General features: G+C 36.8%; 1 protein-coding gene across 1 annotated transcript in view; it reads right to left on the reverse strand.

The window, feature by feature from the left end:
- The window catches only part of SLC25A12 (solute carrier family 25 member 12), a 52,367-nt gene extending 39,076 nt beyond the window's left edge, over positions 1 to 13,291 (reverse strand). Inside the window, exons 1-4 of the mRNA XM_069781421.1 lie at positions 13,043 to 13,291; positions 12,373 to 12,426; positions 6,755 to 6,897; positions 1,410 to 1,525 (exon numbers count right to left, since the gene is read on the reverse strand). Coding sequence (XP_069637522.1) covers positions 1,410 to 1,525; positions 6,755 to 6,897; positions 12,373 to 12,426; positions 13,043 to 13,054 — 325 coding nt within the window. The 5' untranslated portion in view covers positions 13,055 to 13,291. The remainder of the gene's footprint in view (positions 1 to 1,409; positions 1,526 to 6,754; positions 6,898 to 12,372; positions 12,427 to 13,042) is intronic.
- Positions 13,292 to 14,063: the final 772 nt, after the last annotated feature.

Here is a 14,063-nt window from a genome sequence, read left to right on the forward strand (position 1 = left end):
AAATATAGTAATAATTGCAATATAATTAATTTTGTAAAAACAAGAAACCAATAGTAAATTTTAAATTCCCTAAAGAGTTTCCTATTCAAGATTTATCAGCCTTACAAAAAAAAATTCAGCAAGAAAGATATGGAAAAAATTATGCAATTTTCTGTTTTACAGCTTCTCTTGTTTGTGTTGGTCTTTTAGTCTTTAATATAAAGATGGGCTCGTAAAAATAACAATCCTCAGTCTGATTGAGAAATCTGTATACAATCTGAAATTACTTTTTGTTCATTTACAGAAGCAGCTATTTCAAGTGTGTTCATGAGAGCTACAAAGTGCACATCCCCATTTTGTGAGATTATTAAATATACCATCCTTAACATGATCACACTGATTGTAGTAGTTTGTCTACTTCCTAATGACTGCATTTACTGAATTCACCTTCACTTAAGTTCTAAAAGCTTTTCTTTTCAAGACGTTGTGTATCCAAATTGCTTAGTATTTGATCCTTCAGTTAATGATGAATTTAATAGACATCATAAGTCAAGCAGTTTGTTTCCATAAACAGACCCTTGCATTTTTTTTCCAACAAGTTGCAACAATTTTTGTAAGAATGAAATAGTACAAACAGCAAGTGGTTACAAATCCAAGCATAGTTTGTATTTTCTTTATTGAGAGCTTTATTCTTTTGGATAGAAATAACATTTAATTCTCATTCCATTTTATTAAATTCTTTGCACTGATTTATCTAATTTTCATAAACATATGAAGTTTTAAAAATAAAACCTAGTCCTCCTTAAACTGCAATGTTAATAACAGTTATTTAGCAACATCATAAGGCAGTATAGTTAGCCTAAAGAATTTTGTCCAATTACTAATTTATGTGATTAGGAAAAAAAAAAAGTAACAAAACTGAAAGGCCATATTTTCTTCCTAATTTTTCAAATATATGATCTAGTTGGAAGTTACACTCATAAGATTAAAGTAAGATTTGCTCCTGAAGAAAAGGAACACTAAACTAGGAATTCAAAAGACTAGACCTCCTTCATTTCTATATTGAGCTCCTACTACATCTAATGACAATTCATCAAAGATATGTGGAGATCCAGAACATATTTTAAAAATCCCTCATCACTGAAGGAGTTCAAAGTCTGCGACACAGAATTTTACTTAGGATGACACTGAACAAAACAGCATTGTATTAACTACTTCAGGAACAAGAAAAATCTTGATTCAAGACAGAGCAAAATATATTTTATTTCTGTGTACTTCTTAAGCTTCTATCACTTGAAAGAAAAAAATGTTTTACTCATGCAAACTCTTAGGAAATCAGTACAGTACTGCACAATATGAATTTCTATGCATCATTACAACTTATACTATTATAATCACTTTCTTAAACTTTTTTCTTTAGGTATTCTTACCAAATGTTACTTCTCCATTGCCACTCTTGTCAAATAACTGAAAAGCAACTATGAATATTGCATCTGGAGTACACAAAACAGATTCAAATGCCAAAAATTCTTGATAGGAAATCAACCTACAAAGGAAAACACAGAAGTTCAAAGATTTCAAAAAATTATTCACAAAACCAAGGATATTTTGTGTCTGATGCTCTAGAAAACTGTATGATCCAATTACTAAAATAAAATTCTAATATAAAAAAGTTAAGACTCTTCACTGGAAACTGAGAAAGTATTTGTTACATTTAAGTAGTTACTTAACCTTTATGCAACTCAGTTTCTTCCTCTATAAAAGGACTGAATTCTTCATATCCATCAACAACTAAATGTAATCAATTCTCAGTGAATACCTACAATTTATTACTTTGGTATTATAAATGTAAGCAGACAGCACTTAAAAGTTAAGACTCAAAAAACCCACAGAAATTCTACCACCATGAAGTTTACAGGGCTGTCATCATATTACTAATTTATACAGGTATTTCTACTGAGAAAGAAAAGATAGTTTAATGCAAGTATAGGAATATACTATACAATATATGTATTTTCTTAAAACAACGTATAACATTTATAAAAAACAAACAGGTTCAGAAAAAGTTATACTTAACTACATATATAGAAAAAATATTACATTTCAAATATAACATGAACTGCAGTCATGTACTTGAGGACAAGAAAGAAACAACCTATAAGAACATTTGGACATAAGGACAGTTAGACATGGCCAAGGCAGGGAAGGATTTGAGTGTAAGAGCAGATCACAAGATTCTGAGCTGTGTATGCAAGACAGTCACCATATACAAAAATGCAACTGAGGATGCATTAGGAAAGCTGTTTCTGTGCCAGATAAGGAAGCAGCAGTATCCCCAGATAGGGTGCCCACAACATCTCTGGAACACTGCGTAGAAATCCAAGTCCTTGTGTTCAACACATATAAACTCAAGACTTGAATGTATGCACAGGTAACTTATTAGGATAATAATAAATAACTTTTCTAGAGGAACCCAGCTTATTCTGACTAACAGAAAAAACATTTAGAAGGGATCCTAATGCTGTATGTAAGAACAGCTGCAGAAAAATAAGCCCTAAGTCAGGAGAAGATAAAGGATAATGTTAGCACAAGAACAAAATCACATATCCATAAAGATATTTAGAACAGGCATATACTGTGGCCTTTTCAGAATACTGCAAGAAAAAGCCTTAGGTTTTAACAGCAAACCTGGTTTATTAAAACTAATGTGTGTTTTCATCCTTGTAAAAAACAGGGGACTTCGCTTGATGGCTTAGAATATTCCATCCAGTTACAAGTTCCTGAGCTCAGTTTATCGAAATAAATAATAGGGTATCTATTTTAGCAGCAAATAAATTATCAATGGGAATAAGAATTTTAATTACATTTTTTAAATTAAACAAAAAAATTACTCTTTCAGTAGATGCTGTTAGAACACAGAATATCAGTGTAGGTGGTACATTATCCCAGAAAATGTACATAATTCATCTGAATTTAGTACTCTTCATAGGACATCATTAGCTCATAGTGATTACTTCACACATATACTGCTTACTGCTAAAGAGTGAAGTATAATCTGTTCCCTACAGAAAACAAAAAATAAATAAAAAAATCAAGCCACACTACTCATGAGTTTAGCTACTCTTTCTCTATCAAGGTACACATAAAGCAGAATTGAGATACATTAAACAAGGTTACATATGTTAACATTCTTGCATATATGCATTATACAGAAAATACAGAAAAAAATGTAGTGATTTTGAAAGGAATTAAGATATGGCAAATACAGAATTATTATATTCATTTGTCACACTTTAGCCACAAAAATCAGAGATGTGAGAATGGTTCTTCAGATGCAAAGTCAATTTCATCCAAAGGATGATCTTGATAAATAATGGTTTAGCATCAAAGAAAAAGAATATCCTTTAAAATAATTGTAAATACTATCATTTTAAAATATACCTCACATACAAGCATAAACCTGACATACAAATTGATTCCTAACCAGGAAGCTTTATAACTGACAGAATCAAGTGATGATCTGTAGAATGCATTCGTAGAAGCCTGAACCTGAAAGAAGCCATCTTCAGTGGTCTCACTTTACCAGTGCCTACAGCAAAAGGAGACAGACACATTCAATTTCCTTTCCATATATTCAACTTGCAATGTCTAAGAGCAGGGATATCCCCTGTACTCCTCCATTATCCCTTAGGGCAGAGATAACAGGAGCTGGATTAAACAGAATGATGGAGCTTCCCACCCAATCACTATTCAAGTATCATTCAGTGAACCCACTGTGTTAGAGTCTGTAACAGTATCAAATCTACTCACCTTTCAGTTTACCTGTAAGATTTTAAAAAATTTCCTTTCCTCTCATTTCTTCTGTACTGTTACCCTTCAAAAGCACACAAAGCAAGTCATGTGTTTACAATTCTTCTCTATCTTTCCTTTTTTCCTACTACAACCCTTTGCTCTTTTTTCCCCACACAACATAGCTTTTCGACGTTATGTATAGCTCTGTTATGACTCTCCATTATGTGAAACATCAACCCTTTCTTCGGGACTTACGAAAACATTTCCAAATTTTAAGAACAATATGCTGTAAAAAAGAGTACCCAGAAACAAGCAATTAAAGTGAAGAATTTTAAATTAGTACTGTGAAATTTTGAAAGTTTGAAGGGAGAAGAAAATCTTTGATTTTAAAACTGCAATACCTACTAATGTTAACTGACTTATGTAATTGGGAAGCCGGTTTTAGCACGCATATATAAGTGCATTATTCGAAGAGGATATTTATCCTAATTTCAAATCTAGTGCCTGCAGTCTGAAGACACAGGAATGCTTACAGCATCAGTGAAATCCCATTGCATTAAACAGACAGCAGACAAGGCAGTTTAGGCCAAATTCTAATTTAGAGCTCATCACATTAATTTCTCAGAACATGCATTTGTAACAATGAAGAATAAACACTTTGAAAGTGAACAGCCATCTGTTTTAAGAACTACCTTACAGTGTTCCACTAAAGCAAACCAATCTTGTACTGTAGCAATGGGACAATGTAGTAGTACTCTGGAATAGTTAAGTAAGGATCAAGTTATCATTAGAAAAAAAGTAAAAACACCTTTTTTTTTTTAAACATATGCCTACAGACAGCCAGTTCCAAAATGTGCTTTTTTTCTAAAGTGCCAAACTTAAACCTAAATGAGATTAAAAAATATTAACACAGAAAAGTTACTAAGAACACTTCTGAGTATTTGAAGGGCAAGCAAGGCTAAGAGAATATGATAGCAGATACAGGAATTAAATTTCCTAACAGAACCCAAAGCTTCTCAATGATTTGCTTCTCAATGATTTGACACATTGGGCTGTCATTTAATTTACAAATGTATGTATGGAATAGGACTACTGATAATTCCCTGGACTTCATAAAGTAACTTTAAGTCTTTGGAAAGACATAATGTATTCTGGAATTCAGTTGAAGATTACAATAATTATTCACACTACAGATTAAACTCTCTGTGCAAATGATATAGTTATTAGAGTCTGGATTTTGATATATTAAAGGCTCACTACAAATGAAAGAATATGAATGTAAAAGTAAATAAATAAACCAATGATGATGGGGTATAACAAATTCTTCACATGAAATAAAGATTGGAGATAAATATAGATTAAAACATTTAGGAAAATAAGTTTCAGACAAGCATTCAGACAGACAAACATTTTGCACTGCAGACCATATTGTAACAATTCCCATTCCCACTGTTCCTATACAGAAGTAGATAAAGCACACTTACCCATATTTGATTATGTCACTTCAAATATTACCCAGATTTAAAAACAAAACAAAAAAAACAAACCCCAAAAAACTTATATTCACAGGGGAAGCAACAAAAGAGTGATGCTTCAATGTAAACTTCCATTGTAGCAATAAAACCAATTATTGATTTCTTACTGTAAGAAAGATCCTTTTATAAGACATTTTCTGAAGAAATGCACACCGTAAAAGATAACCGACTGCTTTCAGAGAAACAAGATACTCAACATGTTAGTTTACTAGTCATCAATTAGACTATTATTTCAACAGATACATATAAAATAGCCTTTTCAATCCATAACAATGCAACAAGCTGCAGCCATGTATTGCAAACAGAGAGACAGGTTATCTAGATTTATCAAATGTATGTATTATCAAAATGCTGCAGCTTTATTAAAAAAAAAAAAAAGATCAAACAGAAGATCTGACATTTGTCATTTAGTGTAAAATCTATACAGCATATACAATTTCATTTGTAAAGCACAGCTACTGTGCAAGCTGCTCAGGATACTATGCAAACTAATAAAACATTCTAAAGCAGAACACAGGAAAACAAAAACACTTAAGTGATATCAAAGGTCAGGTTTAGACTCACAATCCAAGGAAGTTAATGGGCTTTCAATTTAAAACAAGTTACATCTATATATTTACAAATGTATTGTATACTATTTTAACAGCAACTTTCTCTCTCTTCTCTACAAAATACCCACTCCCTTCTGCATTCTTGACCTGTTCTCTGAGCCATCTTAACCTTCTCACTTTACTTTCAATGTCCATGCTTCCTGCTACAATCCAAGGCCAAAACTAGAAGCCTACATACAGCAAGAGAAAAGGCTCCTTTGAAGACAAGTGAGTTAGAGGGTACTACCTCAGTGGAGCAGACATTTTGTATATTAGTTTCCAAGAACTGTCTAAAAGCAAGTAATATAATCTGTAAGCAGACTTGGAAAAGCTTTATGTGGTGTGACCTTATCTTGATTAGGCAAACACCTTCTTCCTTCACAGAGTCATTAGTGTCTTGCTTTCCTAATAGCCAGCACTTTAAAAAAGACCTCAGTGGTTTTATTTAAATTACACACTACAGAAATAAGAAAGCTTTTCTGCATTTCCACATTTAATTACAGGTACCAAAGACTCTACGTAGTATCTAATCATGGACGCAAGTATACAGAAAAGAACTTTTCCAAGGCAATTGTACTACATTAAACTTACGTACAGTTCAACTTTCTCTGCATTTGTAGTAATTGTTAAAATTCCATTAAAACAAACCTTAGTTTAAAAAATGCACGTTAAACATTGTATTTTTTCCCAATTTCCACAAATTTATAGTCTATTGTACTTGAGAAAAAACCTGTCATCTAAATAAGCTTAAAGTGTAATAAAATCAATAACGTATTTCAGAAGATGAAATTATCAAACCCGTTCACTCATGCATTTACCAATGCATTACAAGCTTCTAACGGAAAGCAAAATTCTCACCCATCCTTAGTTTGATCTGCCACTCCAGCCAACAGCTGCACTGTTTTAGGATTGTAACGTGGATCTGTATAAAGTCCTAGGTATTTTTGCACAAAATCTTCTGGGGTCATGTAATGCTCACCATCTTTCTCAACACTGGCATACTAGAGTAAAAATAAAAAATAAAACCACACAAAAGAATCCATTTAGATGCTAATTATCAGTGATTACCAAAACAGTATCTTTACTGAATATCACTTGAAATAGTGCACAACTGTCTGCACGTAACTGCTATGAAATTAAAGGGCTTGATTAAACTAATAGCGTTACTATATTAGTTGCATATCACCAACAATCAGGTTATCCCTGTAGAATAGACATGTTCACATAATGACCAGTATCTTCTAATTAAAAGACAATTACATATTTTCAGAAACTGTCAGGTAATTGCATAAATTTATAAAAATTACAGCCAGGCTGTAGCTTTCCATTTGCAGCTACACTCTAAAAACACAACACATAAATTTTCTTATAGTTTCTAGTAGCAAATATCTTCTGAATAATTGCTCCTGATCATTATTATAATTAGCTCAGAAAATATGTATTATTTATTTTCTCTTTTTGTGAGAAATAAATTTTCAGATTAATTTTTATCCTGAAACTAATAGTTTTGGCATTTTTCATTTAAGTAAAAATTCACACACACAGACAAAAAGGATTTAAGTCAACTGAAATATTTTAATTTGATTTTGCATTTTAATCTTATTTTCAAGTAAAAGTCACAGGCAAATTTTAAATTATAGAATTTAAATATTAATAAAACTAACTAAAAATAAAATAACCAAGTACATCTTTATTACTTGTACACCAAGACAACTGCCACATGTCTATATCAGTATTTTTACTGATCACTTTTCTGTTTCAAATCATTAATCACTGGTTCTTATCTATAGGTCAACTTTAATTTAAAAGTGAACTTTTTAGCATAAAGTAAACTCCATGCCCTCAGCTGTGCAGTTACGCTGGGTAATACCAATCTTGAACTAAGAACATGAGGAGGCAGGATTAGAAAGGATCACAAGTGATGAAAGGGAAATGTATTATGCAAGTTCATACCCTTCAGATCTTGTTTCAAGATGGCAGTATAGTTGCAGGAAGAATTTCTTGTAGTTTATTTACGATATGACAGTAATCTTAGAAATAAAACCTAAGTTTTCAGATTGCAAAGTTAAACTATGTTTGCAACCTAGAACACAGGAAAGGAGCTCACAAAAGATTTCTAGTTCCCTAAACTATTGTGACCCAATCCAGTTTGATGACCGAGTTTGTTTCTCAGCATTTTTGCTCACAAAACCCATAAGCAAGCTTACTTAATTGTTTAAAATCCACGTCTTCTGTTCACTCTCTACTGTACAGTCTACTTGTACACACAATGATTTAGATGCAGACCTTCAAACATATACATAGAACTGTGCTCATACTGAGAAAGTGAAGTTGCAAAACTACACAGCTGTTTCATTAGAATTTTGATTTACAATAAAAGTAGTGATTTTTAATTCATTTGTAAAAACATAATTCACCTTTCTAGGTTCTAGTCATTAAATGATGACTACATAAGCATTCTCTCTGTGCTAGTGAATTCAAAATACAATTAATGGCCTTATGTGTAACTTGTAACTTTTCCACTATATACTGCAGTATCTTGATTCAGCTGACACAGCTTTATGTGAAAGATTAACAAAATGGGCCCTTACTCTTCCATGGACCCACAGGAATCAGAATATTAACAATAAGACCTACACAAAATACCTCTTAAGGTGTAACATTCCATTACGATAAAGGGGATCATTCACATGTCTCATGCGTGTTTTAGCTGTATGCAACCCAACCAATTCAGTCAGGACACTATTTCAGTGTAAAGGAGCTTGCATCAGCATCAATGCTTGCTTAAGCATCTCCTGTACCTCTTCCACAATACCAGCCCCTCACATCACCTCTCCCTCTTCCACCCAATAGCTGTGATGACAACTGTTTGCAAGACTGCACTGTAAACCGGCTTATTGAATTAATGCAGAATTAAAATAGATGATTTCCACAAAAATAGGAACACAAGGCAGTGGACAGGAATCCTTTAATTCAGCACTGCTGCCAACATGATAATACAATGAAACTGTGGCTTCATTGAAACAACTCAGAAAGGTTCTCTTCTCAGTCGTATACACAAGTGACTAAAAAATGCATTATGAAGCATAATTCTGCTGCGAGACATGCAATCCAAAGGAATTTTTGTGTATGAAGAACCATCAAACATGCAGAGTATTGAGCATATCTTCAAGAACAATGGAATTCAACTGCATGACAGCAGAGTGCATATCAAAGATAGTAAAAATCTAAATGTCATATTTTTCTTCTTCAGACACCAATTTATCTGAGTTTATTACAAAGAGCAAATTGTTTTACAATAAAAACTGTGTGGGGCAAGTTTTGTTAAAAAAATGTTTGAGACAAAAATACTTAACTGACAGATACATTGAACTCCATATGAGAAGGTCATGGTATTTCAAAAGGGCTTGGCATCGAGCCAATAAATTAACGCCTGACGAAGTAGCTAGGCTATTCCTTTTTGGCATGTATTTACATTTGTCCTCAGGTTATCTTTTCACCATACAACTTAAGTCAAGAATCTTTTAGCACAAAACAGACAATTGTAAATTGTATCTTAATTTGCATATAAAACATAACACATCAATTAAACCCATATTTTCCTCAGTCTTGAATTATATTACTTTATAACACAAAATTCTTATTATACATTTCTAGACTGTCTCAGGTAAGCACTTGATGAATTTGCGTGAGAGTTTTTTTAAACATCACCACGTAACATGAACACAGAAAAACACTACTCTAGTTCTACAATATAGTGCTAAGTATTGCCAACTTTTGGAAACAATGCTTTCTTTGAAAAATTGGTTAATTTTCAATTTAAAGGGTTTTTTTCAATCGCAATGATTTTATCATAAGAAGTTAAGTTCCAAAACAAAAGAGCCCTACGAGTACCCTTAACTTTTTTTTTTTTTTTAATTAAGCTAAGCTATGAGCAAGAGATTCAGGACATTTTTAAGGGGGAAGTTTCCTGTATTAAAATTGGAAATTTGTTTTTGTTTCTTTCTCCACCTTGCTGGAACAGGTTCCACTTGCATTCAGCAGGCAGGGAATAATTCAACTATATAACTATATACCCCAAGGGCTGACTGTGTCTTGCCTAAGAAAAAAGAATGAAGGCTTACTAAGAAATCTGATAACTGTTGTTTTACATAACTCTTTTATCCTCCAGTAAATTTCTATTTTGTTTTTTATGGTTGTTACGGAAGTCAGCGGTTAGCAAACACAGGACAGGTAACTTATTTGATGGTGCACAAACATGAAAGTTCAATGCCTGCATTTCATAGTTACAGGATTACACAGAAATAATAGCACATCTTTTTAATACAAGGCAAACTTAAGATTTTTAACAGTTTAAAATAATCAAAAGAAATATATAGCAAGCTTCAGAAGTTCTGAGAGAAAGGTATATATCAAGCATCCATTAAGATACAACTTAAACGGGATGGACAGAGGGCACATATCACATTATAGAGGATACGCATGAACAGAAGGAAATTTAAGTACCCTCTCTATGACAAGGTGGATGACGAAGAGGCCTAGAGTGCACATCTTCCCTTCCGCCTATTTGCAAGGCAAGCCAAATTTAGGAAGGAATGCACGACCTTTAGCTGAAGCTCACAGAACAGGCTAGCACTCTCAGCAAAGAGCACAACACATCTGAACCGATGTGTTCAACACTAGCAATATTTCATAACAAGACTCTCTACAACTTAGTCTTAGAAAGAGCTGGTTGTTCTCTTTTGATTTTTTTAAAGTTTGCAACTAAGTCTGCTTGCTACCTATCAAACAAAAAATACAATTTCAAACTCAATTATAATCAAATATAATCCAAAAGAAATATAAACTCTCTTTCTGTGCCAGAGATGTTTATGTTTGTTTCTCTTTTTTTATTGCAAATCTCAGATACTCCAGAGGAGACAGGAGAGCTTTCGTATTTTTCATTCCTCAGAGCACAAAACAATCCACAACTTAATTTGCATGTTGCTTTGAAGATTACAAGATAAACATGAAGAAGACCAAAAAGCTGTTTTAAAACCAGACTGTCTGCTTTTTAGGTCAATAAAACATGTATTGTCAGAGAGACAACTACAAGATCCAATTGTACAATGTTCTTCCTCTCCATTTTTCCTTGTAGGACCAAAACCAAGGACTTCAAACAATTACTTCTTTCCAGAAGCAAGCACTGCTACTGACTGGAAGTCAAGAATCATAAAAAGTCCACATTTCCGAGCTGAATAGAGTATTTTGACACCACATTTCACTTTTTTGCAACCAAACATGCAAAAGTATCTTGCGAAAAGTTGGAAAAGAGCTGTGTGATGTTCTAGAACCACATATTTTTATATTGTATTAATATATATTTTAAAAAATCATATTTTCACATTATTTATTTTATTAACATACTCTACTGTATTGCTCATCTACAAAAGCTAAATGTCATGTCAACAATAAATGAACCTATGATGGAGGATTTTTTTACTAGAAACTAAATGCTGGGCTTTCACGGTTTGATTCCAATGTTCTAAGTTTTAGCACTCCAGAAATGTTACCAGTGTAACCCAGTATGCAAAAGCAAAAAACCACCAAAATTATGGTTGGAATTTAACTTCTCTCCCTCAGGCAAAAATGTCTCTCTGTCCATTATATGTGGAAACTGTTAGATAAGACGGTAGGACCAAAAGATACATGTCAAAGATTAAATAATAGATTTTATTATTTACAGTATTAGCTCTAATACTTAATTTTATATTCTTTCCTTCTTCATAGAGGAAAGCTTCTTAAATATACTGTGTAATACTCAACATGAAGGGAGAAGAGAAAAGGTATTTTAGTGATTTTGGAAGTATCAGTGGCCCAACTATGACCTGAAACATAGTTGTCCTTATTTCATCTGCCTGATTCAAACCTTATCATCAGAGTTTTAGGATTGACTGGATTTTCCTTTCAGATCGTGCTTCACTGTAACTAAGGGGAGTGGAAAAAGCCTCATGCTGTTATTTGTATGTGTTAATCCTAAGGCCCTGCAAGGGATAATAGTATGAAATACATCAGTCTTAAGAAATTAACTTTTAAGTTCTAAAAACATTGCCAGTTGTCCATCCATGTGTAAGAGGAATACATATAAACCCCAAGGACAAAACATACAGCCATGGAAAAAGAATTTTTTTAGGATCTTGCAAAACTGTATTTAAAAAATAACAGTACTTAGTCATGGTTATAATTATTCGCTTTATAGGAAATTAGAAAATACCTTAGAAAATTATTTAAAATTATCATTTGGAAATGGTTAATCACGATTTGTGTCAGGAGCAGTTTCTCCTCAGTGCCCGACAGCCCTTTCAACACATTGTGCCCGCAAAGTGAACTTTTAAGCGTCCCACAAGCGCGACACGCGTTATGATGCCGTGGCAAGCTGCTGAAAGGGCAAAAAATAAAAGTCTGTCAATCTAACAACATTAGACAGATCTTTTTACCTGCAAAAAAATACTTCGTAGTTCAGCAGGATCCGCTCTTTTGGTTGATTGCACCTGTGAACACAAGCACGTTAATACTTCGCTAGCCGGGGCTACCGACAGAGCGTCGGTAAAAACCGCTGCGCGCGCCGGTAAGGGCAGCAACACCCGCTCCCTTACCTACCCGATAGGGCGAACCCCAAACGCGACCCCTTTGGGCGCGCTGCGGGGCTCCGCAGCGCTCCAGTGCCGGTGACAGCTGTCAGACTCGGGCTGCCTGGAAGAGCCGCGGCGCCCCGGCCCCACGCGACGCCAGCCGTTCCCGCCCGGCGGGCCCAGCCGTTACCGCCCGCGCGCGCCGGGTAACGGCCCCCCGCCCGCGCCCGCCGGGCCCCCCCCCGCCCCCGCGGCGCCCCCGCGCCCGCAGGGCCCTCGGCCCGCGCCCCCGCGGCCTCGCCGCTTCGCCTCAGGAGGCGGAGGCAGGGCAGGCAGCGCTCCGCTGCCCCGTCCCCGGGGCCGCCCCGCCATCACCGCCCCCGCCGGCAGCTTCGCCTGGCCCTCCGCGGGGCTCCCGCGGCAGCGGCTGCCTCCTCCCGCCGCCCGCCTCCCCCCCCCTCCCGGCCGCCCCGCGCGGGCAGGCGAGGGGTCCGCCCGTCTCCTCCTGCGACAAGCGACGGAGGGGGAGAGTCACCTTGACCGCCATGCTGCGCCCGGCGAGAAGGAGGAGGAGCCGCCCGCCGCTACCCACCCGCCGCGCCGCCGCAACAGCCGCCGCCTCAGCGCAGCGCTGTGGTAATGAGCGCCCTGCCCTGCCCCGCCCGGGGCGGCCCGCTCCCCTCGGCGTGCTCCCCTCGGCGTGCTCCCCTCAGCGGCCGCAGCGCCCGCCGCAGGTCTCCGGGGTGGAGGGGAGCGGGGCGGCGGCCGGCGGTACCGGCCCTGCCTCTGCCTCCTGCCCCGCCTGCCCTCGGCGGGCTCCCAGGGCGGGAGTGGCGTCGCTACGCCCTCGCCCCCCGCGTTAGCCGCCACACGGACCCACCGCGGGCGGTGTCGGCTGCCCGTATCTGCGCGGCTTGGACGGCCTGTCACCTGCCTCACCAAAGGCACCAGGAGCGCGGCCGCGGGTCCTTGCCGGGGGGCTGCTGGTAGCGCCTCCATAGCGCGAAACTGAACTTTTTAAAATGCTGCTGAAACTCGTTTCTGGCGTAACAGCGGCAGCCGTTCCCTTGAGGGTCAGCGAAGCTATCTATACCTGTTGATACAGAGTGCTGAAACTGTTCATAGACCGGTACTCTGGCAGCATGGCTGCAAAGTGGCAGTAGCCCCGTATTTCAAACAAAGAAATGGAGGCACAAAGTAATCAATTCTGGCTGGAATTCAGTAGCTTCCAACAGCCTCTTGTAATAGGTTAGCAGCAGAGCACGCTGACTTGCTTTACACCTCAAAATGAAAAACATGCAGGCCACAGCCTCAAGAAAGGAGAAATTTATACTTTGGACAGTTCAATCGCAGTAAGTGCTTATAAAACCTGACTTAAATAATAATGCATGTTTTGTCTTGCTGTACTGTTTCCAGGGCCCAACGAGTTCTCTGTAATTACACGACTGGAAAACATAAAAAAGGCAGTTTCTGTTATACCTCAGATAATACAGTGAGATTTAAAACTCCAGTATAGTAGTTGGGAGTTTAGAATGGTAGTCACGAAACAATGACTC

The sequence above is a fragment of the Haliaeetus albicilla genome, chromosome 4 (genome assembly GCF_947461875.1).
Source record: "Haliaeetus albicilla chromosome 4, bHalAlb1.1, whole genome shotgun sequence".
In the NCBI taxonomy this organism is placed as follows: domain Eukaryota; kingdom Metazoa; phylum Chordata; class Aves; order Accipitriformes; family Accipitridae; genus Haliaeetus; species Haliaeetus albicilla.